This window comes from Erythrolamprus reginae, chromosome 2 (genome assembly GCF_031021105.1).
Source record: "Erythrolamprus reginae isolate rEryReg1 chromosome 2, rEryReg1.hap1, whole genome shotgun sequence".
NCBI lineage: Eukaryota > Metazoa > Chordata > Lepidosauria > Squamata > Dipsadidae > Erythrolamprus > Erythrolamprus reginae.
The window spans coordinates 205,683,500-205,711,359 of record NC_091951.1 but is presented as its reverse complement, the minus strand read 5'-3'; the positions used below and the strand labels follow the sequence as shown (position 1 = coordinate 205,711,359).

Sequence of the window (27,860 nt, the reverse complement as noted above, 5' to 3'; positions counted from 1 at the left end):
GAGACATAACGGCATGTATGCCTTGTCGGTACCACTCCTTCTTCTGGTCACAAACCCATTTCTGCAGTGTAAATCACCTTTTTTTCATCCTCAAAATGTCTTCTGCAAATGGCATCCTTTAATGGAATTGTTTGTGAATGTTCCCAACAGTTTCTTTCTTCGCAGCAAGAAATTAAGTGATGACACGCTGCTTGTAACATACATCACTTACAGATGTCATTTTGAAACACTGCTGCAACCACACTGTCTGAAGAAACACAAAATTTACACACGCACTCCTGACAATTCTAATAACATATATCTAAAATTTCATATTCGTACCATTACTGTAGGCTGAGAAAAAAAATGTGGTGCATTACTTTTTGGGCGAGCCCCGTACATACAAATGAGTCCAGATCAAGGTGTTTTATATTACAGCTTGGACATCTGGCATACACTGTCTATCCTGAGGGAGTGAGGCTCCCTGGAGTCTCCGGCAGAGTTCCTACACATCCACTGGTGCTGCCATGTGAAAATGCCTGAACCGGAATGTGGGACATGTGTCTCTTCAAACCAACCTTTATGTTTCTGAAAGAATTGCTGTTCCACTTAGTTAATTGCAAGAGAATAGTTGTGGTCAATATATTGTGAGCTTCTGCACATCCCCTCTCAGGTGGTATAGCAGGCAACCTCTGATTGGACTTATACTGGGATATTTGTTGCTGAAATCAGACATCTTCATAGAAAAATCATTTTAATTTTCATTTTAATATACCAGGGCAACCAAAAGATACATTGCAATTTGTTATATGCATTCATCACTGATTTGAAAAACATCTGCACAGAAGGAAATATACTAACGCTTTCTATTTCAAAATCAAGAAGTATTATCTCAATTATAAGGCATTGCATATATTAGCTTTCCCCCCTCCCATAGCCTTTAAATGGATAATTCTCATGTTGTCACTTGACATATTGGGACTTTCCCCCCTTTTGTTAAACAGGGCGTGGCCATGGCCAGCATGAGACACATCTGGCCCGCATGCCATGACTTTGATAGTCCTGCTGTAATATATACAGAGAAAAATGATTTATATATGATAGAACTAATACTTCAATAGCATTACTATTATTATGCAAGTACTTTGGAGGGTAGTAGCCTGCCCTTTTTAATTAAGAAAAATATTTGGTCTTTTGGTTTTATATTTCAAGAATTAAAATATATCACAATGAGAATTATTCTTTTCATCTATTGGCTTGTTGCTTGCCACAGGGATCCTCCAATTCCATGATCTTTAATATTTTGGTCACATAAAGTGCAGGTCTACGAGCTCCATGGTGATCACAAAGCTTCTGCAGTTCCTGTCATATATCTTTGTCATAGTGTCGGATTGGATTTGAAGCAAATTGCATTTCACGATTAGGACAGACAGGCACAGAGCTCAGGAAATTGTAAAGTAGGACTCCATACAAATGTCACTTTTCCTAATTTCTTCTGTTGATCTATTGCAAGATGGTTGGCATCTCAAGCCTACAGATGGCTAATTGATGCCCTCGCATTCGTTCTCCTCATCCTGTTCTTCCAGATCCTCTAAGATGATGTCATCAATGTCCAAAGATGCCAAGCTGCATTGGCTTATGCAAGTGGCTACTGTGGAACCAGTGCTATCGTGCACTTCGCTGGGATACAGGACTTTTCGCAAGTGATTCTTCATACGGCTTCGTGGATTAACACAGTAGGTCCCAGGAATATGAGGTTCTGCAGGAGAATAGAAGATCAGATAATAATGGTTGGCTGTTGCCCCTGTGATGAACCTGGAGGTATATTGGTTGAAACCCAAACCCAGGCTTATCTTGCTTCCCTACCCCCTCTACTTTCACCTTTCCTAGATAGCAGTAAGATCCTTTCCAAACCCCGGTGCTAACTCAGAGGTCACGGAATCCATAACCAAAATAATCCTGTGAGCCCAACAAAATTGCCTACCCATTGTCATATTTTTGTATTTATCCCCAGAAAGTATTTCATATAGCCCTGCAGACGGTGCTGTTTGTATTTTTTTAATAAGATATTAAAACCAGCTAAAAAAAAAAAAGGAAAACCACATTTTTACCAACATCAATTATAGCGTACTGGAAGATGACACGCACACTGCCTACTGAGCATAGCAGGGATCCTGAAGATTAAGGTGGCACGGTCAATCTCACCTGATCGGTTGAAGCAGTCTACTGCAAAGCAAGAATGCTTCTGTCTGCCTCGGAATCTTGGGAACTTTTGTGGTGGGAGGATACAGCTTGGGAGTACAGGTGTATGGCACCGGAAGCAAGGGGTTGGTGTTCCCATCTGAGCTGATCTCCTGTATGGGGAAGACAGAAGACAGTCCTTTATTTATTTGATTTATGTAGCCACCTATCTGACATACCTGACTCTGGGCAGCTTACTGGATTTTTTTTTCTTTGTTTGAACACTGGTAATTAGTGTCTTCATAATTTTTTATGACAATTGACAAATATTTTATTCTATTATTTTGTTTTTCATGAACTTACATTATTGCCAACTCCCAGCAACTATCTGCTTCCCCCACAACCATTTTGCAAACTGAGTTGGGCTAAGACAGAGTGACAGGCCCAAGGTCACCCATCCGGCTTTCAGGCCTAAGGAAGGCCTATAATTCAGTCTTCTAATTTCTAGGCTAGCACTTTCACCAGACACCAGACTCTCTAATGATCATGATAATGTTCTATGTGTTCTATGTGCAGACTGAAGATTCTAAAAAGTGCCATTCCAGGGTCTAGCTCGCTCAGTTAGATACACCAAGAGCATCTATTTCTAAGAGGCAAACTGGTAGTTTTTTTAAAAAAAATCTTCCCAAGAAAAGAAAGCTACTTTTACCAAAATTCAGATAACTCTTCTGTTCTAACTACCAAGGAAAAAATTGAAGGCCTCCACAACTTGATATGTCAACACACATCATCCTGAGGTCTAGATATTGAATGACTTAACAAAAGATCAACTAACATGCTGTATATTTTTGGTTTGTTACATTTAACAAATATGTGGCTTTCTAAGTCTTGGGGATGGTAACTATGCCAGGCCATGCAGGATTTGGCTCTCACCTGAAAGTATGGATACACGTTAAACATTTAAATTCTGCTGTGCCCCACATTTTATTGTATGGCACTGGATCATAGCGGATCTTACACCGGCGGCAACGGGACACCTGTGAAAGATACAAAACAAAGGGCTGAACAAGGTCTCAACTCCCCAAAGAATCTCAATAATAGTAACCAGAGCAGAAATTCTGTCAGAGTTGGCGATGTTGCCATGTCCATTGTGTTAAGATTGATTAAACCCAGCAATTTCTTTCCTGGAGTCCTGCCACACTGCAATCTGTTTCATTTGCAAGCTGCAACCAGGGTCCTGTAATTCCAGCCCACCTCTTTTATTTATTTATTTATTGTATTCACAAGGGGTGGACAAAAAAATGGAAACACCTGTAAGAACAATTTCCTATCCTCGGTTATTTATTAGTTAAATTAATGAGTTATTTATGATAGAATTTTTGTTTCTAATTATGTTATTTGATATGTATTTTTAAACTACTCTTTTTTTTACAGAAATTTAAGGAAATTGGTTATAACTTTCTATTAATGGCGGATCTCTCAGACTTTCAAAGAGGCCAAATTGTTGGTGCTCGAATGGCAGGCGCTAGTATAACAGAAAGTGCCCAAATGTTTGGCGTTTCAAGAGGTAATGTCTCAAAAGTAGTGACTGTTTTTGAAAGAGAAGGGAAAATGTCCTCAGCCAAGCACAGGTCTGGTCGAAAGTCAAAGTTGTCTGAGAGGGATTGTCAGACTCTAAAGCGAATTGTTAGAGCAGATTGCAAGACTGCAGCTCCTAAAATCACTGCAGAGCTCAATAGACACGTACAGAACCCAATTTCCACAAAAACTGTTTGAAGGGAGCTTCACAAATCTGGATTCCACAGAAGAGCTGCAAGGTGTTTCCATTTTTTTGTCCACCCCCTGTATATGCTGCCCATTCCAAAGTGGACCTAGAGAGGCTAACAAATGGGATAAATATAATAGTATTAAATTACAATCCCAAATACTAAAATCAATAATAACAATAACTAATATCTTTAAATGAACCATACACACACAGCAGTCAATCTAATTCCACGCCTGCCGGAAAAGCCAAGTCTTAATGGCTTTCTGGAAGACTGGTAGTGAGGATACAGTGTCTCTAGGGGCAGTTGATTCCATAAGGTCAGAGCTGCCACAGAGAAGGCTCTTCTTCGACCCACATTGTTTGGTGGATGGGACCTGATGAAGGCTGACTCTGTGGGCCCTTCCTGGCTGCAATGAGGTATGAGGTCAGAGGGGGTCATATAAATAGTCTGGCCCTGAGACATTTGGGGCTTTAAAGGTGATAACCAACACCTTGAATTGGGTTCAGAGACCTACTGGCAACCAATGCAGCTCACATAGAGATGGAGTAACACGGGCATACCTAGGTATACCCGTTATTGCATGCGCCACTTCATTTTGCACCAGCTGAAATCTCCAAACACTCTTCAAGGGTAGTCCCATGCAGAGCGCATTGCAATAGTCAAGACGAGAGGTGATGAGGCCGTGACTGACTGTGCAAAGCGCCTCCTGGTCAAGGTAGGGTCGAACCTGTGCGAAAGCCCCCTGAGGGATGTTGCTCTAGCCTCAGCTATGGGTCTAGGAGGACACCTAAGTTGTGAACCCTATCCGAGGGGGAAATAGTTTCTCTCCCCAAGACCAAAGACGGAAAGATAGAAGCGTCTTTAGGAGGAAAGACCCACTGCCATTCAGTCTTGTTAGAGTTCAGTTTTAACCTGTTAACCCCCATCCAAACCCTTATGGCTTCAAGACACTGGCACATGACATCCACTGCTTCACTGAACTGACAGGGGGTGGAGATATACAGCTGAGTATTGTAAGCATATTGTTGGTAACTCGCCCCATGTCGTTGGATGATTTCACCCAGCAGTTTCATGTAGATATTGAATAGGAGAGGAGAGAGGACCGACCCCTGAGGCACCCCACAAAGGAGGAGCCTAGGGGTCAACCTCTATCCTCCCACTAACACCGACTGCGATCGGACAGAGAGGTAGGAGAAGAACCACCATAAAACGGTACCTCCCACTCCCAACCCCTCCAGCCGTCACAGAAGAATACCATGGTCAATGGTATTGAAAGCCACTGAGAGGTCAAGTAGCACAGGATAGAGGAGTGCCTTGTATCCCGGACCCTCCAGAGATCATCCATCAGCGCAACCAAAGCAGTTTCCGAGCTGTAACTGGGTCTGAAGCCAGATTGAAATGAGTTTAGATAATCCGCTTCTTCCAAGGTTCGCAGGAGTTGGAGCACCACCACTTTCTTGACAACCTTCCCTACAAAGGGAAGGTTGTTGAGAAAGTGGCGGCGCTCCAACTACAAAGGGAAGGTTGGGGACAGGATGATAATTATTCAGTGAGGCTGGATCCTGGAAAGGCTTCTTGAGGAGAGGCCCCACAACCGCTTCTTTCAAAGGTTGGGGGAAGGATCCCTCACTCAAAGAAGAGTTGACAATCACCTGGAGCCAGCCTCACGTCACCTCCCTACTGGCTGAAACCAGCCAGGAGGGACACAGGTCCAACAGACAAGTGGAGGTGCTTATCGCTACTGTGGCCTTGTCCACTTCTTCGGGTGTCACAGGGTCAAACTCCCCACACACAATGGGAGGAGTTCTCTTCACGGTGCTTCTGTTTTGGCCTTACCAATTGGAATCATTGACATTTTTAAGAACTCATAAGCACCATCTGGATTAGTGCAAAATGTGGGCTAGAAACAGGGAGAAAGTTGGCAACCAGTCTATTTAATGAGGAAAAAATTGTAAGAAAAATGTGTTGCAATGGCACAGGAAGTAATGGGAAAAAACTTGTTTCTTGCGGTTGCAAGCTTCAAATGTTGGATTAGTCAGTACCACATGACTGATGGTATCTATCTGGAAGCAGATGCAGTGTATTTATTCAATCAGTAATTATATAGATCACATACAACACATCAGATCAAAACCCATAAGGTAAAATACCAACCTAGCAGAAAGCCTCTGTACTAAAAAGCAACCTAAAGTACTGTAATGATGCAGAACAATAAACTATTAAATATAACATAAAATAATGATTTATAAAGTAAATACACATTTCTTCAAATGAAGAATGTGAAGTAATTAGAAGTAGTCCTTAAGTTGCAATAGCAACTGAGACTGGGAACTGTGTTGCTGAGTGATCCAGTTATAAAGCATGTGTAGAGTAAGCAATTATATGCATACATCTGCATATTATTATTTATGTTTAAATATACGACGTTTAAGTTATTATTTTCATAATTTTTATTACAGCAATGCAAAATTTGGCATCAGTGTAGATTTTGGTGGGTTTCATGTCTCATAAAAGAAGGGAAGAAATTATCAAATTAGATGCAACAATAGCAGACACAACTGAGATACTAAATCCCTACAGTAGACCATAGGATGGATTCACCTCAACTCGTCCTTGGAATCACTGTGAGATAAAGAATGAAAGACAGAAAAAGCTCACACATATGTCCCCAAGTTACTTATTGTTCTGCCAGCTCCTGGCACAAGCCTTCAATTAAATGTAAAAGTAGCAAAAACAGATACACACACAGGAAAAGGCAACAATAGTTTCTTTATCCAAAGAAAAATAGAAGAAAAACCCTCTTTTGAATTCAAAGGGCTCACTTGTAAAAACAAACTTGAATGCAGTGAAATAACAAAAACAATAAACTCAAGTCAATTAACCAATAGTTGTGCATTCGTCACAGCTACTCCTCTTCAGACATTGTAAACTCACTATGATTTATGGTCAGAGTCCCGAAATCCAAACACAAGGTCCTGGGAAAATCCGGAACAGCAATGCAAAATCCACAAGCACGATCAGATAATCTTCCACACTGCGAGGCTGGCACGCTGCCCATTTAACAGCAGCCCTAATTACTTGAACCCCACCCAACAACAGGTGGACTCTATTATCTCTTGTAATACCTACAAAGCTGTTCTCTTCTATGCATAGCTCTACGCATGCGTGGGTCTATCACTGTTTCCTCATCAGAGTCTATCGAAGATAAGGAAGATGATGATTGGCTTCTTCCTGGACTGCCTGCCAGGCCCCCTCTGAAGGTCCTATCTCACAGTCACTCACTTCTTCAGATGAAAATTTGCTGCCCGAAGCTGTCATCCACATCCACCCCCACAGTCCTTAGGGTAGGAGCTGGGGCAGAGCTAACCACAACACTTATGCTACAGTTTTCCATTCCAAAGAAATTGCATCCCTACGGAGAGGGGCGGCATACAAATCCAAATAATAATAATAATAATAATAATAATAATAATAATAATAATAATAATAAAGGCTAGATAATTCATAAAGATTGTTGCAAAAAAATCCAAACCAGAAGCAAACACAGATAACTGATTCAGCTGGATTCATTAAGCTCTTTATAAACATATGAGGGTCGCCCAGAAAGCAATGCACCACATTTTTTCTCTCAGTCTACAGTAATGGTACAAATGCAAAACTTTGGATATACATTATTTGAATTGTCAGGAGTGTGTATGTAAATTTTGCATTTCTTCAGACAGATAGCGTAGCTGCAGCACTGTTTTGAAATGGCGTCTGTAAGTGATGTATGTTATAAGCAGCATGTCGTCACTGAATTTCTCACTGCAGAGAAAAAAACTGTTGAGAACATTCACAAACGTTTGTGTACAGTTCATGGAGAATCTGCAATTGACAGAAGTACTGTTAGTCGTAGAAGACATTTTGAGGATGACAAAGTCATAATTCGCACATTGCAAAAATGGTTTTGTGACCAGAAGTCACGAAGTACCAAGGAGTGGTACCGACAGACCATACACGCCCTTGTGTCTCGCTGGAGGAAGGCCATAGAACGGGACGGAGATTACGTGGAAAAATAGGGATCGTAGAAGAAACATCATTCTTTCTTGTGTGTAAGTTTCATTGTGTTCAATAAATAATGGTTGAAGAAAAAATGTGGTGCATTACTTTCTGGGCGACCCTCGTAGTAACAGATGAATTTGCAATACCAATAGCAGAGTTCTTTTTCAAGTAAACACAAGCAGAGGAGTTATTTTCATTTCAGCAGAGCAGTCAAGCACAGAAAGTACAGAGTGTGCAAATAGTACAGTGTGGACAAAGCCACCCCAGCTTTAAGCTTAAGCTTTCACTTTTGATTCTCTGCACAGACTCAGAAGTGGTTTGCTCTCATCGGATGACATAATTGCTATGCATGAATATTCTAACATTCATGGTCCTCAGGAGCATGGGTTTCCAACCTTGGCAACCTTAAGCCTAGTGGACTTCAACTCCCAGAATTCCCCAGCCAGCTAGCTGGGGAATTCTGGGAGTTGAAATCCGCCAAGCTTAAAGTTGCCAAGGTTGGAGACCCATGCTCAGGAAAATACACTGCTGATCTTTGGCAGGAAATTGGCCCGATTTTCAATATCAGTGAAGAAAGTCTCCTTGTAAATATTTCTTTAAAAATATTTGGCTAAAAGAGTCCAATAACTTAACAGTTGCTATTTTGCTGTTTGGAAAAAACTTCTAAAACCCAAAGAAACACAAAAGACACAACTTCAACAATGGGTTCTGTTACTCTGGTCACATAATCAACAACCCCAGAAGTCATGACCTGTAGGAGACTACAGGTTTGGGTTTTTTTAAATGGATTTCTCTGTTGCAAAAATTTGTTCCAATTCCTTTTAAAATGAGAAGGAGAGGTGAACATCTCTATGCTTCATATGAATTTAGTGGAGGACTGTTTTATCACACACTTACATGGTCTTTTCCTTTTCAATTTAGGCAAGAGTAGAAAATAGCGAGGAAGACAGTGAGGCCACAAAAACAGTATAGTCATAAATCAGCTTTCTTATTTATTTATTTATTTATTTATTGGATTTGTATGTCGCCCCTCTCCATAGACTTGGACCACCTTCCTTTGGGGGCTAAAGAAATCATTATTTATCAGATAGGATCATGCATTAAGGCCATCACACTAACCTGTTTTCTCTCTGGGACTCGACGCCACCACACGAAGTCACAGGGTTGGCAGGCAAACTGAAGACAAACTGAAGGGATGTGATTGCATTGGGCATTATTGAACATCTGTAAGTTCTCCTCTGTCAAGGGCAACAGCTGTCTAGCAACCTCCTAAGGAAAACACAAAGGAAAGACATTGCAGTGATCCCAAGTGTTCTAAAATAATAAATATCCAAGTATTTTCCCCATAGATTAAATTAATATGTCTCATCACTAAGGGAAGGGAAGGGAAAGGAAAGGACTTGGATATGGAAATTCTGACCGATGTTGCGGGGAAATGTACAGGGTGTGTTCCAAAATTAATGCAATTTTTTTTAAAAAAAATAATTTATTGAACAGATTTGCACAAACACTTAAAATTCTTCAAAGTACTGTCCTTGGGCCTCTACACATTTTTTCCAGCGACTCTGCCATGACAGGTATGTGCCCTGGAAGGCGTCTTCGGGAACCTCTTCAGGGCATGGTCAGTGCCGCAACAAGACGGTATCCCTTATACTCCTGCGGGGAGATGTTGAATCTCCACTGTTTGGGGGTGCCGATTCCAGCTGGATTGGCCCGGAACCTCCCTGAAGGGGGTGGGGTGAAGAAAGGGTCTTTTCTGCCTGCCATTTTTGGGATTGGCATACCCCGCAGTAGGCTGGCAGCCGACCTCCACTGGCAGTGGGTGAAACGGCCTCAGTTGCCATAGTCACAACAACTACGTACTTCAAAGAGATAAAGTGTTGGGAGTCATCTGGAAGGAGAAGAAATGCAAGTGTTTGTGTGGGAGGTTGAAGAAAAAGAGAATTCTGAAGAAGGGGTGAGCTATTTTGCCGGAGGGAAACCTTGATACTGAATTTACACATTTTTTTATGGAAGTTAAGCTAAAGCGAAAGTGTGGAAGCAGCCAGACTATTAGAGGACTGTTTATTCAAAATTAAATGGATTTTAAAAATTAACTAAAACCCAAGAATTATGCCTTTGGTCTGCTTTTGAAATATTGGCATTAAAATTTGATTTTTGGAATCTATCGAAATTTAAGCCTAAAAAATCTTTTAAAAAGTTAAAAGAATCGAAAGTTACTGTGAGATTTTCTATTGGGACATCTGCTGGTGAAGTTGAGGCAGTATTTGGTTGGATTTGTTATTCACTGAATATGACCTTCATTCAATGGAACTGGGCAGATTGTTTCCATAACAAGTGATAAAGAGCAGCTGGGAACCAGAAGAAAATATCATTGACTCGAACTTTATTTGAACTTGAAAGGAGAAAAAAAGGGGACAAAAAGATAGACTGTTTGTTTTACTTGAAATAGTTTGGTTCTTTCAAACCTGGATGAGATGGAAGAAATAAGAGATTTATTCAAAGATATATTGAAAGACATTAAGGACTGGAAAGAAGAAAATAGAAATCACAATATTCTTTTTTTAACTGGAAGGTCTTATCAAGAATGTAGAGAAATTGATGGAGTGGAAGAAGAAGAGAGGAGTTCTAAACAGATTGAGATTTTTCAACAGCAAGATATTGATGGAAACATAAAAGCGAGACTAATTGGACCTTTTCATAAACTAGATGATTCTATACTTAATGAGATTGATGAAGTGGGTAAGAGATGCCAAAAGATGAATGATTTAGAAGATGGTTTGATTAAAGAGGTGGTAGAGGGTCACATGTTTGATTATAAGAAAATGAGCACTAATAAAACTGAGAATAGATGTGACCTGATACCTTAGAACAGGCAAAGCAAGAAGGAAATTAGAATGGAAAGTGGGAAATCAGGAAAGATTGTTCTTTTTGGCAGAAAGAGAGAGAGGAAGAAAATATTTAACTATAAAAAGACAAGAAAGACCAGAAACAAAATAATTGGGGCTTGGCAAGAGGAATGGAAATTTGATGAATGATTAATGACTAATATGAATTGGTTTAAGGGTGCAATTATATATATTTAGTATTGCTTTAAGATATGATGTATTAATTTATAAAATTGTAGAAGCATAGAGTTGCATGAATAATCTAGATTAATAATTGTAAAAGATTGATTTTATTTGATTCATTTTAATACTATCTAAGTTTGGAAACACTGAAATATATATATAGAAATCAAAGATTGAAAGGTACTATGTATTGATAGAATTATACAATATGCTATTTGTTTTATGATTATAATATTAGGATAAATGTTTAAAAATGAACTGATTAATAGTTAATTTTTTAATTTTTTAATTTTTTAAAAATTCATTTTTAATAGCAATAATGTTCGGTTCTTTTTTCTTTCAATTTTTATTATTATACTTTCTTTTTTTTCAGCTTATAAACTTTTTCTATTCTAGTTAGGAAGAGGTAGTAGGGGTTTTTAGTTATTTTTAAAGAGAATGTAGGAGAAGGGGGAGTTGATATAACAGCTTATTTGAATTTGCAAAAGTAAGATGAAATTATTTTAATAAGGTCAAAGGAAATCAATGTGGAATTCAATTAGATGAAAATTTGGACATCTAGATGACAAAATTAGAGGTCAAGGTTGGGAGGTCTGATGAGTACCGGAAGTAATTTATTTGGAACTATTAATTTTTTGGGGGGGACAATCATATATGCTTTAATAATTTGACATTGCTTTTATTTTAATTTGAAAGTATTTTGAAATGTATTGAATAAAGTTTGTATGGAGGAAAAAAAAATTATACCCCCAAAAACGCTTAACAAAAACATTACTGGGAACTAAATTCTCTCAGGTTGGGTTGGGGAACAATAGGGCTGATGTCAGGAACTGCCACCCTGCTGTATCAGCCATACTTTGCCAGCCGCCCGTCTGCCATACACACTGGGGGGGGGGGGGGAACTCTGGGAAGTATAAGGTGGGGGGAGCTGGCATAAGGGGAATTGAAACTACTTGTACCACCCTATGAGAGCTACCAGCAGTTCCAAAATGACACTATAGAAAGCAGTACCATACAGCCCCTCAAGCCAGGAGTGTTACAAAAACAATTTATTTAATGGCAGAGATAACCAAAGGGGAAGGTGGGAAGAGCAGAATAGTCAACCAGATGCTTTGGGTGTGAAAACCTAGATCTGGCTTTGCTACACTCCAACCACTTGGCTTTAGTAAAGTGTACTTTCATTAATAATGGAGTTGAGAGTGTTTCTTTTCTCACTGACCAAGTTGGGATGGTTGACATTAAGTCAGATCTGTGACTATGTCCTTAACCGAAAAGAAGTCAGAAGAGTTGGAGGACACCAGGGTGAAGGAAGAACCTGAATCCTGGGACCCCAGCAGGGAGCCTGGGGTGGCCCCTTGAGTTTGGTGTCCGAATGAAGATGGCAGGAAGGAGACCTATGCTCCTGCCCATGATACCGGAGAACTGGCAGGAGAGCTTACTGGGATAGGCAATGACCTGTCGGTTGTGGGGAGTCAGAAGGATGGTGGAATCAGAAAAAAAACCTCTGGGGTTCAACATCATATGAGGCGTCAGGGGGCAAACTTGCTGGCCACCAGATTAGGCTCAAACTGTTGATGCCTAAGCTGTGGCATTTGACTACGAACTCAACTATCTAAGAGGGAGATTCCAGGAGTTTGGGAAATGTGACCATCCCATCCCAGTGGAACAAGCCCTAGCTGCCATGCTGGCTGTGTCAAGGCTATCAGATCCAGCTGCCCCAGCACTGGCTGTCCTGGTGGCATTGGCCACCCAACCGGCACCGGGCACTGCATGAGCGCCAACTGCTACCCTGCCCTAGTCACACCTCTAGCAGTAGTCATCCTCCTGAGTTGGGATTAGGGTTATGGTTATTGTTAGGATTTATTCCTACTGTTAGCCGCCCAGAGTCCATTTTGGAGTGAGCAGCATATAAATACAATAAATACAATAAAATAAATAATAAATAAATAAACAAATAATCTGCACTTGTACATTTTTCCTGCTTAAGTATAAAACCTTGCTTTTCTCCACATTAAATCTCATTTTGCTGGATAGGGCCCACTGTTCAAGTCTGTCAAGATCCTGACCTTATTTTCTGGGGGTTTGGTTATTCCTGCCAGCTTAATGTCATCTGCAAATTTGATGAGTTCCTGATCTAAGTCATTTATGAAGACATTGAAGAGTACTGATCCTAACCTACCTTCGTGTAGATGTAGTACAGTTAAGGACTATTCTTTGAATATGGTTTGTACACCAGTTACAGACCCACCTGGTAGTGATGTTGTCTATCCCAGGAGTCTCCAACCTTAGCAACTTTACAACGTGTGCACTTCAACTCCCAGAATTCCTTAGACAGCATGTGCTGGCTGAGGAATTCTGGGAGTTGAAGTCCAAAAGTCACAAAGTTGTCAAGGTTGAAGACCCCCGGGTCTATCCCATATTTTTCTAGCTTAGCAATAAGTAGGTTGTGGTCTACTTTGAACAGTCTGGAATTTTCTTTCCCAATGATGTGGCCAGGGTACACTGCATGGCCCTGGCGTTAGATGGATACACACCTGACTGGCTTGTTGCTCTACACAACAACTCAGACAAATTGCACCACTTTGACCACTTAAGACAACGTTTTGAAGACCCTCTGGCAGTCCCGCAAGCTGCCACCCAAATCACCTAACAGAGGGAATTATGCTACACCTGCCTGTCATTAGGAGTACTGAGAAACCTGCTCCATCATATTCTAGCATTTCTATTCTCACCTTAATTTTCTTATTATCCTTGCCCCTTGTGTCCTGCAAGAAAATATATGTATATTAAAAGCTAGAAATTTGTTAAACTTCATACATAGCAAGGTTAAATTGTGATTTTGGAAACAATTGATAAGGTTGCTCTATGTCAGTGATAACGAACCTGCGGCACACGTGCCTATCTGAGGACATGTGAGGTGTTGCCATGGAGATGGCAAAAAAACAGCCCAAGCGGAAGTCCATTTGTGTGCTCACCCCCAGCCTCCTTTTCGCTGTCAGACATTGACCACTTCATGTGAGACTTAAGACAACGTTTTGAAGGCCCTTTGGCAGACCAGCAAGCTGCCACCCAAATCAAGATCATCTAACAGAGGAAATGTCCCATCACTGCCTGCATACAGGAGTTCTGAAGCCTGGCCACAGTCGATACTGATGGATTACTTCTGAGAGGGGCTGAACACCTGCCTGTCACGGGAAGTACTGAAAAACCTCTTCTGTCATATTCTAGCATTTCTATTCTCACCTTAATTTTCTTATCATCCTTGCTCCTTGTACCCTGCAATATATATATATGTATTAATATATATATTAAAAGCTAGACATTTGTTCAACTTCACACATAGCAGTATTAAATTGTAACTTTGGAAACAATTGATAAGGTTGCTCTATGTCAGTGATGGAGAACCTATGGCCCACATGCCTCTCTGAAGGCATATGAGGTGTTGCCCTATGTCAGCTCAGCTGATTTTCGGCCTTCTTTTTGGCCATTTTCACTCTCCCCAGGCTTCATGAAAGCCTCCCGAGGCCTGGGGACAGCAAAAAAAAAAAAAGCCCAATCAGAAGTTCATTTGTGGCTCACCCCCCCCCCCCCCTACTTTTCGCTATCAGAGCTCATAAGGAATTTCTTCAGGTTTGGACAGTTGAGCCAGACTTCCCACAATTTGGCCCATTTCTTCTGCAGCTGACAAGGCTTTTCTGAAGGCCTCTGAAGCCAATAACAAAGATCCAGATCAATCCGGAGCTCTGTTATCAGCTGCAGAGGCCTTCAGGGGAAAGCCTTGCAGGCTGCAACATAAATGGGCTGAGGTGTGGGAGGCCTGGTTGCAACTAACTGAAAGTAAGTAAGTAAGTAATAGGGCAGCTCTGCTGAAGATAAGTATTAGAGCAGCTCCACAGCTCCAGTGAGACCTGTGCACATGTGTGTGTGTGGGGGGGGGGGGCAGACAGTGATTTAAGAGCTACTTATCAACAATTGACACATTCTTCATGCCAAATGATTAAACTGCTAACTAGTCCATTAGCTGTTAAAAGGGATTGGCAAAGAAAGACATTTTAGATTTGCCTAAAATATTATCTGTGAGATTTTTCTTTCCTTAAAACTTCCAACTCACAGTTCAGCTTCTCTGAGAAATTGGCCTAAATAAAACAGAAAAAAACGTTACCAAAGTAATTTCCATCCATTGTAGCTGCCCTGTCCTCCTCCCTTAGTCACCTGCTTATTCTGCTCCTCTTCTTTCTTCAGTTTATTCACTACTTTCTAAAATTACAAAGAAAAGTTAAAGTGAAAAAGTAGACAGCAGAAAAATAGACAATTATGAATTTACTATCATACAACAAAGAACAGTTAAGTCACAGAAACATATTGTTGGGAAAATTCGAATAGCAAGCAATTGAATAAGTAAACCAAACCTAAAATGTTATATCTGGAAGCTACAACTGATAGATTGGTAGAGTAGCTTAGGTATAATGCCAGAATATGAAGCTGGTGAAGGTTTAACAGTAAAAGAATGACTAACTAAATTATAGGAATTTGAAGTCTAGATGAACTTGTTAGTTAAAAACTAAAGTAACGCTGTATAGAATTCATTTCTATTTCCAGTTTTATATAACAGTTTTGTACAAAGAATTGTGCTACATCCAAAATTCAGATATTAGAATTTATATCTTGACATATTGTCTGCATATAATTTACAGTATTGTCTTAATATATTATCTGTTACCTCATAACCTCTCTGTTACTTTTTGGTTTTAATGATTTGAACTATATTAATCAGATACCTATAAAGTTTTACAGAGAAATGTTTTGATTAGAAAATGGTATAAAGTACCTTGTATTAAAAACTTTTAATGATATACACTGTTAGCATGTATTAGTCATAGCATATTTCACATTAGTTGGTTATCCACTCCTATTTACTCTTTATCTTTGGTTTTCTGAATGTATTGCCGGTATTATGTTTATATTCTTTTAAATTTGTTTACTTGAATTTATATCATCACTATCCCTTAACTATTTTATAAACATATATTATTTTTAAAAAATTTAAAAAATGTATATTCCAAAGAGAAAAAAAGGTTTTGTGGAAGAGTTCTGGATAGGACATGGGCAACCTAGGTGAAAGGCACACATGAGGTTACCCCTCCGCCTTACATCTTTAGTCACGAATGACTTCAGTTTACCCTAACTTCAAATCTGGGATAAATATATTGCTAAAAAAAATAAAGGAACACTTAAACAACACAATATAACTCCAAGTAAATCAAACTTCTGTGAAATCAAACTATCCACTTAAGAAGCAACACTGATTGATCAATTTCATATGTTGTCAGCACATTCAACTTTGTACAGAACAATGTATTTAATGAGAATATTTCATTCATTCACATCTAGGATGTGTTCCTTGAGTGTTCCCTTTAATTTTTGAGCAGTTTATTTCCTTCTTATTGACTTCAGTGGAGAAATAAAAACAAGAACTGCCTAATCACACAGCACACCTAAGGAGAACAATCATAAGGGCTATATATGACCCTTATGGTTTCTAAAACAGTTGTTTTTACCCTATACTGAGAAAATAGCAAGAAGGGTGGGGGGGAAGCATCTAGCATACTATATAGCATAATAATCTGTACAATGGCAGCTAGTTTCCCATCTAAGGCTAAAGTAGTTTGGTTCTTTCCCAATTTAGTGTCCATCATATTCCTTTCAATGTAGTCTTTCACTCCTCAGATTTTACCTAAAGGAAACAGAGCATCTAAATTAAACAGATTATTATTACCATTGCTATAGGATCACCACTGAGCATATCTCCCTCTTCTGGCTCTGCATCTAAAAAACAATAACATATAGTTAGAGCAGTTTAGATTTAAAATAAACAGACAGCCAACATGAAGCTTTCTAGTTGTGAAACTGGGAAATGTACACTTTATGAAAATCCATGTGGCAAAGATATGCAGCAGTTGATCGGGGATAAAGTCCAAGACAAAATAAGCAAGTTGGCATAATTTGAATTGATGTCTTTCTTTAATGCTCTTGGATTATTCTTTCTCAGCATGATCTCTGCAAATGTTATTATTTCTGTGGTTTTCTATACATTAGATTCCTTTAAAATCAATCAACTGCATTTTTACTGCAACATGGATAGAAAACCTTTAGATGAGAACTGGAGAGAATGTGGTCCTTCCTTCCTCTTTCTCATCTCATATATATAATACTTTCCATCTATTTCAGCTCCTCAAAAAGAAGGAAAACTATGCCAACAGTGTTCAACAGCCACCAAGATTGCCTGTTCTGATCCCAGGGGAAGCCATAAATATACATTTTAATAATGTAAGCTGCCCAGAATTGCCTTGTGGTAAGATGGGCAGCTAATGAATTTTACAAATAATAATGTAAAATAAGATCAAACAAAACAAATTAAATAAGAAGAAATAAATGGCTACAAACCTGTTGGATGCAATATGTTAATAAAAGGAGCCAAGAAAGTCAAAGAAGCAAGGCAAGGCACATGTTGAATGGAAAATGCAAACTCCAAGGGTTAGTCTGACTTGAATAAAGTGTGTTTTAGATCGGTGAAGCAACTTTTTAAGGAAAGAATTTTTAAAGTCCCCCCTGCCCCGCACTTAGGACAAAGATAGGATACCTACATCTTCAGTCCCTATGAGGCAGGACAGGTTGAGGAAGTAAAGATATAAAAATTGTGATTAATAATAACAACTCTGTGTCTGGGCATGCAAGCAGGAAGAATAAGAATATTTCAGAGTTATAATAGACGGAAAAATTAGAAAAATCTATAATACAGAAGACACCGTCTGAGTCTTCAAACATACTATGGAAATCCCTGAGCCTCTTCTTTCTGCTTGTTCCCTTCTCCATGGATGTATCCCAAACTACCATAAACCAAATGTTTGAATGCAGACTCCTCCTTCCCCCACACAGACGAGTGTATCAGTATCAATGCTAGATTCACCTTCTGTTTCTTTTATATTAAGTATGATGTACTTGGTTGCTATGTCATGATTGTTGTGGAATATTCGCATCAGAGTCACAGCATCCACGATGCTCACTTTTCCATAGAACTTCTCCCGTAGTCGGCGGACACTTTTTTCTAGCTGCATTGAAAATACAAAAGCAATTTAAAATTTTCAGAGACCTCACATATTTTCTTTTAGGGCAGATTTCCTCTTAGTGCCAACCCAGATTTGTTGCTCAGTAGTTGGATCAATAAATATATTTATGCAATCATTCATTTAAAACGATGGATAGGTATGAAGGCGGGAGAAAGTTTAATTCTTTCCTCACTTGTGGTTTTGACTGCTATTAACACAAATAAGAGCTTTCCATCCAGACCAATAGATACCTGGGGAGGGGGATTTCTTTATGAAGACTGTAGCAAGGAAGGAAAGGGCTCACCCACATACAGGTGCACACATGTATGTACACCCACACATACATGCAATGTAGGAAGAGGGGACAAAGGCAGGATAGAAAAAAGGGGAAGGAAGGGGAGGAGGTGGAATAATTATCTCATTTTGCCTTATATTGCTATTCAATACATCTAAAACTACTTTGAATAACAGTGGTGACAGGAGACATTCTTGTCTTATCCCCTTCTGTATCTCACACAAAGTTTTGTTGATTCTCCATCTACAATGATCTGGGCCTTTTGAAAGGTACAAATCGACTTTACCTATAAATCCTCATTGAAGCCCACATCTTCCAAAATTTTAAATAACAAAGTCCAGTTCAAATTGCCAAAGACCTTTACTACATCTTGAAAGATCACTGAACGTATTTTTCATTATGTTGTTCTAGGTCAGAGGTCTTCAAACTTGGCAATTTTAAGGCATGTGGGCTTTCAACTCCCAGAATTCTGAGAGTTGAAGTCCACACGTCTTAAAGTTGCCAAGTTTGGGGACCCCTGCTCTAGGTATTTTAAACCAAGATTGTTTCCAAAAATGTTGCAAAGGGCTCTAGGCTTGTGCATAAAATGCAACTAGCATTTTATGTCTGAACTAGTATGTCTGAACTAATCTTCTAATCTTCTTTAAAGGTTATGTTTTTATGATATCTCCTTTGTGTCCTCCAAGCCTGTGATGGAGGCTGCCTAAATTGATTTTTAGCTTTTTCTGATGCAGAACAATATCTGATGAGGTTGGTGATGACAGAGACAGAGGGCTCTACCCAGCTTCTAATATTCTTTTCAGCTGGTGAGCTTCCCTTGTTGATGAAGTGGGGGGAAGATGAGGGGGAAATTTGATGGAAGTTCTTCCAATGAACAACAGAGATACTTCTGTTTCATCCTATACCCAGGATATTTTGGAACACACACCACACACCTATTCAGAAATAGCCCAGGTGACAAATCAACAACAGGGGACAGCTCCATGCCAACAACCTATTTTTCATGCAAAGGAAAACTGGTTAAAACCTCCATCCCAGATAACAGCCCACACTCACCCAACTCTACACTAAGGAGAGCAATTGGAGGCTGTTCCATCCACCAATTCGTGATGTTCAATGGGAAGGGGAAATGAAGCTGAGGAGGAATCTCCCAACTACTGCCCTTAAATAGGACCAGCTAAAATGACAACCGCAGATGCTGTCTTTGCCAGCATCCTTTTTTTGCTAACCTAAACATTAGAGGAAAACCCAGTTGCCTATTTTTGCCCCCGGTCCTCCCAAATTTTTCAAAGGTTTTTCTGAAGCAATAGCATTTAGACTTATATACAGCTTCATAGTGCTTTTACAGCCCTCTCTAAGCAGTTTACAGAATCAGCAAGTTGCCCCAACAATTTGGGTCCTCATTTTGCCCGATCTCGGAAGGATGGAAGGCTGAGTCAACCTTGAGCTGGTGGTAAGATTTGAACTGCTGAAGTACAGCTAGCAGTTAGTTGAAGTAGCCTGCAGTACTGCACTCTAACCATTGCGCCACCCTGGCTCATATAAAGGACTCAGACATCCCGCTAAGTAGGCAGATCACCTCTGGGACGAACTGTACCAACATAAAAATTCCTCTCACATTGTTAGTGAATCATTATTTTCCTTACTCATAATTTTAAGGCAAATATCTAGAAGAAACTTTACAGGAGCAAAAGATAAAACCTCCTGAACAGACCACTTAGCTTGTGACCTTTGTTGCGCCATTTCCTCTGGCACTTCTGATAAGAAGGAACAATATTTACAGATTGCATCAGTGCTAGCCATCAGGGAATCTTTCTGAACCTTTGCCCCCGCCCCGGCCAGAACAATTCACTTAAGATAAACATGAAACTAGGTGACCACTGTGGCATACACATCTATCCACTGAGCTAAAAATCAGTGTTTGGTTTCTGTGCACCTGCTAGGAATTGATTCCCCTTTTCTACAGAATATTGGTTGTGCTTACACCTGATGTTTTTGAAGTTTCAATGCTGATGAAACTATTGGTCGAGACCAAGTAGCAGCCTGTAATTTGCATTTATTAAATTTAACTTTGCACAATTAAAAGTTTGAATACTATTTGGCCTGTGCATTAGAGAAGAGCAAAGCTAGTCCACAAACCCAAAGGTACTTTTCCAAAAGCAACTGGACTTTCTTTGTTTTTCCTTAAAGACACTTTATTTCTCATACAAGAACTGAAGAAGCTTCCTGGCATGAGAAGCACAGTTTAGGGTTAAAGCTATGGGGATTTGAGGAGATAACATCAGAGTCAAGGAGTGCATTCCAGGCATTGACCACTTTGTTGCTGAAGTCGTATTTTCTCTAATCGGGTTTGGAGCGGTTTACCTTGGGTTTGTATCTATTGTTTGCCTGTGGATTATTGCAGTTGAAACTGAAATAATCATTGACAGGTAGGATGTTGTAGCAGACAATTTTGTGTACTACGCTTAGGTCAGACCCTATGTGGTTTAGTTCTAGGTTTCCCGTTGGCCAGCATTTCTTTCGGGAGCAGAGCAGCCTCGAACTCAAGCAATCCATGCCAGTCCCAGCCTCCGCAAGTGGCATAATGTATTCTATTGTGAGCAGAGAAGTGGAGTATTCTTCTCGTGAAATACCTCTGGGCTTGCTCAATTGTATTAATGTTCAACAGACAGTGTGGATTCCAGGAAGAAGATCTGGGTTCAAGAATTGGTCTGGCAATGGTTTTGCAGTATCCTTCCCCTGCCATGCCTACCAAGCCACGCCCACAGAACCAGTAGTTTTAAAAAATGGATTTCACCACTGAACTCCATGTTTACAAAGCATACAGTGCTCCTCTTGATTGAACATATTTATATCGAGTAGTATACAAAACATTTTAAATGTAAACTGTTTTGTATTAAAACATGCCATTTTGAGTCCCAAACAATTGTTTCAAGTGTTAACATAGCTGTTTTAGATATAATTCAGAAAGGGACACTTTGAATTTCTTGTTTTGCACAAACTTCTTTAATTAAAGCAATTGCAATTGCCCCTGGCTGGCAAATTTCTCTCCGGACCATATTAAACATATTAGAAAAATATAGCCTGAGGTCAGAAATGATTAAATTAAAGTCATTGAGTAGCTACAGACTGTTTCCTAACTTCTGGTGGGCCCAGTAGGCTCATCTTTCGCCCTCCCCAGGCACCAAAGGCTTCTCTGGAGCCAGGGGGGGTTAAAAACGCCCTTCCCCATCCCCTGGAGGCTCTCTGGAAGCCAAAAACGCCCTCCCAGAGCCTCTGTGCGAGCCAAAAATGAGCTGGATGGCACACACATGCATGTTGAGCTGAGCTAGGGCAACAGCTCACGTGCCAGCAGATAATTCCATTTGTCCGTCCATTATCCTGGGGAGGGGATTATTGACCCCCTCAGAGAAGGTCCGCAACTTGGGCGTCCTCCTCGATCCATCTTTCAGCTGTGGCGAGAGGGGCGTTTGCCCAGATTCACCTGGTGCACCAGTTGCAGCCCTACCTGGACCGGGACTCACTGCTCACAGTCACTCATGCCTTCATCACCTCGAGGTTCAACTACTGTAATGCTCTCTACATGGGGCTACCTCTGAAGAGTGCTTGGAAACTTCAGATCATGCAGAATGCAGCTGCGAGACCAATCATGGGCTTCCCTAGGTATGCCCATGTTACACCAACACTCCACAGTCTGCATTGGTTGCCGATCAGTTTCCAGTCACAATTCAAAGTGTTGGTTTTGACCTATAAAACCCTTCATGGCATCGGACTAGAATATCTCTGGGACTGCCTTCTGCCGCACAAATCCCAGTGACCGGTTAGGTCCCACAGAGTTGGCCTTCTCCAGGTTCCGTCAACAAAACAATGTCGTCTGGCAGGACCCACGGGAAGAGTCTTCTCTATGGTGGCCCCATCCCTCTGGAATCAACTCCCCCCGGAGATTAGGATTGCCCCCACCTCAAAACCCACCTCTGTCGTCAGGCATGGGAAAATTGATTCCCCTGGGCCGTTTCCACTTTATTTATGGTCTGTATGAGATGTATGATTGTTTTTATGTTAAGAGTTTTAAACTGTTTTTAAATATTGGATTTGTACTGTTTTCTTGTTGTGAGCTGCTCCAAGTCCTCAGAGAGGGGTGGCATACAAATCAAATCAAATCATGAATGAACAAATGAATAAATAAATAAATATGGCTCCGCGTACCACCTGTGACACCCGTGCCATAGGTTCGCCATCACTGTGATAGGGAGTTTCTTCTCACACTCACTCATGCCCTCACCACCTCGAGGCTCAATTACTTCAATGCGCTCTACTTGCGGCTACACTTGAAGAACGTTCAGAGACTGCAACTAGTCCAGCATGCAGCTGCGTGACCCGTGATGGGTGTACAATTGTTTCAAGTGTTAACATAGCTGTTTTGCGTTAGACCCAGCTGATCCCAGTTGCTTTCCCAATGTGTCAAATGTGAAGCCAATCTGGTTTGAGCTGAACATATTTTCAAAATGATTGAAGCAGACCTCTTAGATATGATTCAGAAAGGGACACTTTGAATTTCTTGTTTTGCACTTCTTTAATTAATGCCCCTGGCTGACAAATTTCTCTCCAGACCATATTAAACTTTTAAGAAAAATGTAGCCTGAGGTCAGAAATGATTAAATAACAGTTATTGAGTAGCTACAGGAAAAGAGTGATATGTTTGGTAGTTCTGGAAAAATAATTGAAATTTTATTTATTGAATCCCCCTCCCATCGGACTAGAATATCTCTGGGACTGCCTTCTGCCGCACAAATCCCAGTGACCGGTTAGGTCCCACAGAGTTGGCCTTCTCCAGGTTCCGTCGACAAACTGAGTTTTAAGCCTGTCCTTTCTAGCTTAAAAGATATCTCTATTTCTATCTCTATCTCTAACTAATTACATTATTGCTATAAATTATAAAATTTTATTTAATTAAATGCATATTCAGGCATCTATATGATAGAGTCAGAAACTCTGCAATAATTGAGAGTCTGTAGCTACAAATATTTTGGAATGGAATCTGGACTATTCACTCACATGTAACATTCTATACCCTGTTATTCTTCTCCGCACTCTGGCAGCAACAGTAAAAATCTGAGACTATCCCCCTGATGCAATTATTATTGTCTTTTCTGTTTGTCTTTTCTTAAAATGTTATCTTTGGTCTTTACTTTGTCCTTGGTTCGGCAAACAGATTTCAAAAGATAACAGCTTGAGTAAGTAAAACAAAAATACTTTGTGTAAATTCACTTGCTTAGTCCAATGTACAATATTGACTACTTCCTGGATGTCCTGTTCCTATTCCTCTTTCTTTCTTTGACCTGTTGCTTTTCTCTGATGGGTTTTTTTCTGCTTTAATATTTTACTCTCTTTATCAATATTTTTTTCTTCAATGTGCCCAGTATTGGACCTTTAGTGTGGGGCCCATGGAGCAGAAGGAGCGTTAGTTAATGATAGGTAACCAACAAGGAAATTATAACAGGTTAGTCAGTCAGTCAGTCAGTCAGTCAGTCAGTTAGTAATATTTATATGCCACCCAACTCCAGCAGGACTCTTAAAGTAATAGTATAATCTATTTCTCAGGCAGATAAAGATGGCTTAACACTGAATATCAAATACTTATAGATAGGATACAACAGGAGAATTTTTAAAAAATCTTTTGGAAACAGGATACTGAGTCATAAGGCCTATTGATTTGATATGGTGACTTTTATTAAAATTGCTATCAAAGTCACCTGACACTAGAACTAGCTGCAGAAATCCGAATAGATTCCTTTATTGCCCTCTGTTGTTCTTCCGGGAATTTGCAGGAGAGTATTTTCTCGCGGAGAGTTACTGTATTACATAGAAACAGCCTTCCCCAGACATGTCATACTCTAGATCGGACAGGAAAACGATTCACACAACCACCGCCCCCAGATCCGATGCGAATCAAAGATGATGGGTTTTGCAATTTCGGAAGAATCTCGGAGGAAACTCCTTCGCAGGTATCGACCAAATTCTGCAAATTCCTCGAGACATTTACTTTAAAATAATATTGCCCTCTCACTACCATGAAGAGTAGCGCCTACCTCCACTTCATCTTGCCTTTCCCGCTGGTGGTACATGGTGCTGGATGCGAGGGTCAGTTCTTTCTCCAGCTGGAGATCGCTGCTCCGTCCCACTTAGGCAACAGGAAGCCCTCCGAGACAAGCCCAGCCCAACTCAGACTATCGTTGCTTTCAATCCTCTTAAAACAAGGGGTCCTCCCTCCCCCTCCCTGGATGTTTAGTTTAACCCTCCTTTCCGGACAGAAAATTCGCCACAGCTCGTAAAGAGACACGGTTCAGAAAGTCACTTTTCATTCGGAAACACACACACACACAAAAAAAAACCCCAAAACCCCCAATTTGGGCATTTATTTGCTTGCCGTTTGCAATTTCATCCCAAGGCATATTTCTCCTAACAATACCAACTGTCACACCAGTGTAACAAAAGGGACAGAAATGTGGTTTTGTTAAATAGTCATTTACTTCTTTTAATAAACATTTGTTCATTTCAAGAGACCATGTACTTTATCAGTATTTGAATACTGGAATTTCCCCCATTGCATTTCTCCTTCTTTAGTAACCATTCTAACAAGGTAGCCAAATTCACCTCCATTCTCTTAATTTGTAAATATTTATGTACAACTCCCAACCATTCATATCCTTTTGTCAGTGAAACTACCTTGCATTTTTGATGGATTAAGAAGGACATGATCTGATCTAGAAGGATGATGGCAAACATCTCTGAAGGAACCTTCCCTAGTTTCAAGGACTGAAAAAGCGATGGGGGAGAAATATACGTTCAGGCTTACAAGCTTCTGAAAACCTTTGGGCAGGAAAGGGTTTGAAGGCTTGCAATGGTTCAGCCTTGCAAATTTCTGTTAATATAAAAGCTGCAATAAAGTTAGTGCTACCAGTAGTATTTTGGGGTGTGCTGCTTGCCTGGATCACATTGTATGGGTTAGGCTATGCTTAGGGTTTGAGATATTGGGCACAATTCAAGGTGTTAGTCATTACCTTTAAAGCCTTAAATTATCTACTGTTGACCTGTCCCCTTTTCTAAGAAGTCTGTAAGCGGCGTGCATAAGCGCACTATTGTGCCTACCGTCCCTGTCCTTCTGTCTTATTATCCTTTTTATTACTTCTTTATGCATTGTTATGTTAATACAAACTATAACTCTATACTTGTTTGACAAATACAGTAAATAAAATAAAAATAAACAAAATAAAGCCCTACATGGCTTAGGACCACACTATCTTCAATACCACCTTCTACCCCATAGCTCCCAGTGACTGATAAGGGCCCACAGAGTCGGTCTCCTCTGGGTCCCATCAGCTAAACAGTGTCGGCTGGCAGGTCTGCAGGGAAGGGCCTTCTCTGTGGCAGCTCCAACTCTCTGGAAACAGCTGTCTCCTGAGATCCAGATTGTCCCCACCCTACTTGTTAAATCCTGGCAAAGGTGAAAACTTGTTAACTGCAATGGCTTATTTATTTAGGAAGAAGAAGAAAAGCAATGGTAACTCCACGTGCAACAGGCAGCTAGAAGAAAATCACCTCAGCCCACACTGTTACAGCTCTTAAATACTCTGCTGTCAGGCGCGGCAGCCAATGGACGCCCTCGCATCTCCTGCCCGAATGGTAAGCCAATCAGCAACCCCTGGCTGTTGCCGGGAGATAACACTACTGGCTTTCGGGAAAACTGTAAAGACCTGGCTTTTCTGGCAGGCTTGGGGCCATTGATCTGATGGTACACTATCGGGTTCCTGTCATTAATGATATGCATGGTCTTTGACTATTTTAACTGTTTTTAATTGTTGGTTTTAAATTGTTTTAGATTGTTTTTTAAGGAGTTTTAATATTACATTGTATAAACATATTTATTTTTTGTTGTGGCGGCATACAAATTTGAATAATAAATAAATAAATACTAAATATGCCAAAAAGAACCTTTAAATAGTAACCTTAACACCCAAGTACACTTTTGAACAAATTGGCATTTGTATTTTATCTCTTTGAAATTGAAATTCAGACATTTTTGAGCCGTAGCCCATTATAATTCTGAAGGATTCTTGCTCTAGTATAAATGTGATTAATAGTGACAAGTATTTGACTGAAAAGGTATGTTATTTTTAGCTGTATCCTCATAGCCCTGCCTAGAAACTCTTGCCAATCCTGAAAAGCTATAGCCTGGTTAGTACATAGAGGAGAAATCATCAGAGAAACCTGTGGACTAGACTTCCAAATTGGAATTGCATCTCAGAAAACTATAGTGGCAAAATACTTTTGCCCTGTGCAAAGAAAACAAGACGGATTGTGTCATTAACGTTCTTGTACAGTGCTAGAGATCTCCATCTCACATTTTTACGCCAAATGATATTCTACGGGTACATATTACCCTCAGTAAATTCATATCACCATAATTGCGCTCTAGATTCCAGAAGGCTTAAGGGAGAAAGAAGAAAAAGCAATTTTTATTTTTTTGTATGTATGTATGTATCTGTGTCTGTGTGTATGTATGTATGTATGTATATGTATGTATGTATGTATGTGTGTATATATATATATATATATATATATATATATATATATATATGTAGATTGTTCTGAGTTCGGGTTTTGCCCTGTGTAATGTTTTGCATGTCTATGCGACGTTTCGGCGAAATCACATTCACCATCTTCAGGCTGTAGTTCCAATCTTTGTGTTGTTTTAAATGGAAATATATATTGTATGTATGTATGTATCTGTGTGTGTGTGTGTATGTATGTATGTATATGTATGTATGTATGTATGTATGTATGTATGTGTGTATATATATATATATATATGTATATGTAGATTGTTCTGAGTTCGGGTTTTGCCCTGTGTAATATTTTGCATGTTTATGCGACGTTTCGGCGAAATCACATTCACCATCATCAGGCTGAAGTTTCCAAGCTTCGTGCTGTTGTAAAATGGATTTTACATTTTACAACAGCACGAAGCTTGGAAACTTCAGTCTGATGATGGTGAATGTGATTTCGCCGAAACGTCACATAAACATGCAAAATATTACACAGGGCAAAACCCGAACTCAGAACAATCTACATACATATACCCGTGAAAATTTACCAAAACAAATATATATATATATATATATATATATATATATATATATATATATATACTGTATATGTTTTTGTAGATTTTCACGGGTACAAGTATGACGGACTTGGTATATTCAGGTTTCTTCCCGTGTAGGATTTGGAAATTTCTGGCAACGTTTCGACGAGGTCCCACTCGTCATCTTCAGGCTGGTGTTTCTGTCCTTGTTCTAGGGCGAACACTGCGAGACCTGAGCTGCCTTCCTTCTATAAATACTGGTGGCTGGGTGTG

At 39.9% G+C, this 27,860-nt stretch overlaps 1 protein-coding gene and 1 non-coding gene across 3 annotated transcripts; both read right to left on the bottom strand.

Annotated features, from left to right (window-relative positions):
- Positions 1–728: 728 nt before the first annotated feature.
- LOC139161827 (shiftless antiviral inhibitor of ribosomal frameshifting protein homolog) lies at positions 729–24,793 on the bottom strand. 2 transcript variants are annotated; one of them, XM_070741452.1, is made up of 10 exons: positions 24,532–24,793; positions 18,009–18,150; positions 16,818–16,867; positions 15,254–15,298; positions 14,285–14,317; positions 13,774–13,806; positions 9,090–9,239; positions 3,094–3,197; positions 2,185–2,333; positions 729–1,738 (listed from the first exon to the last, which is right to left on the bottom strand). In XM_070741452.1, the coding sequence occupies exons 1-10, from the start codon at positions 24,565–24,567 to the stop codon at positions 1,521–1,523; spliced, it is 960 nt and encodes a 319-aa protein (XP_070597553.1). In that variant the 5' UTR covers positions 24,568–24,793; the 3' UTR covers positions 729–1,520. The 2 variants fall into 2 exon arrangements, with proteins under 2 accessions (XP_070597553.1, XP_070597554.1); XM_070741453.1 differs by lacking the exon at positions 14,285–14,317 and having other exon boundaries at positions 24,532–24,714.
- LOC139163306 (U12 minor spliceosomal RNA) lies at positions 19,975–20,105 on the bottom strand. Its single transcript, XR_011558461.1, has one exon. It is a non-coding gene; the product is annotated as a U12 minor spliceosomal RNA (small nuclear RNA).
- Positions 24,794–27,860: the final 3,067 nt, after the last annotated feature.

Coding starts and splice junctions, on each gene's coding strand:
- LOC139161827 (XM_070741452.1), bottom strand. CDS start 24,567: ATGTACCACCAGCGGGAAAGGCAAGATGAAGTGGAG. Junction 18,151..24,531: donor AAAGGCAAGATGAAGTGGAG/GTAGGCGCTACT, acceptor TTTTCAATGCAG/CTAGAAAAAAGTGTCCGCCG. Junction 15,299..16,817: donor GTGGTGATCCTATAGCAATG/GTAATAATAATC, acceptor TTGTAATTTTAG/AAAGTAGTGAATAAACTGAA.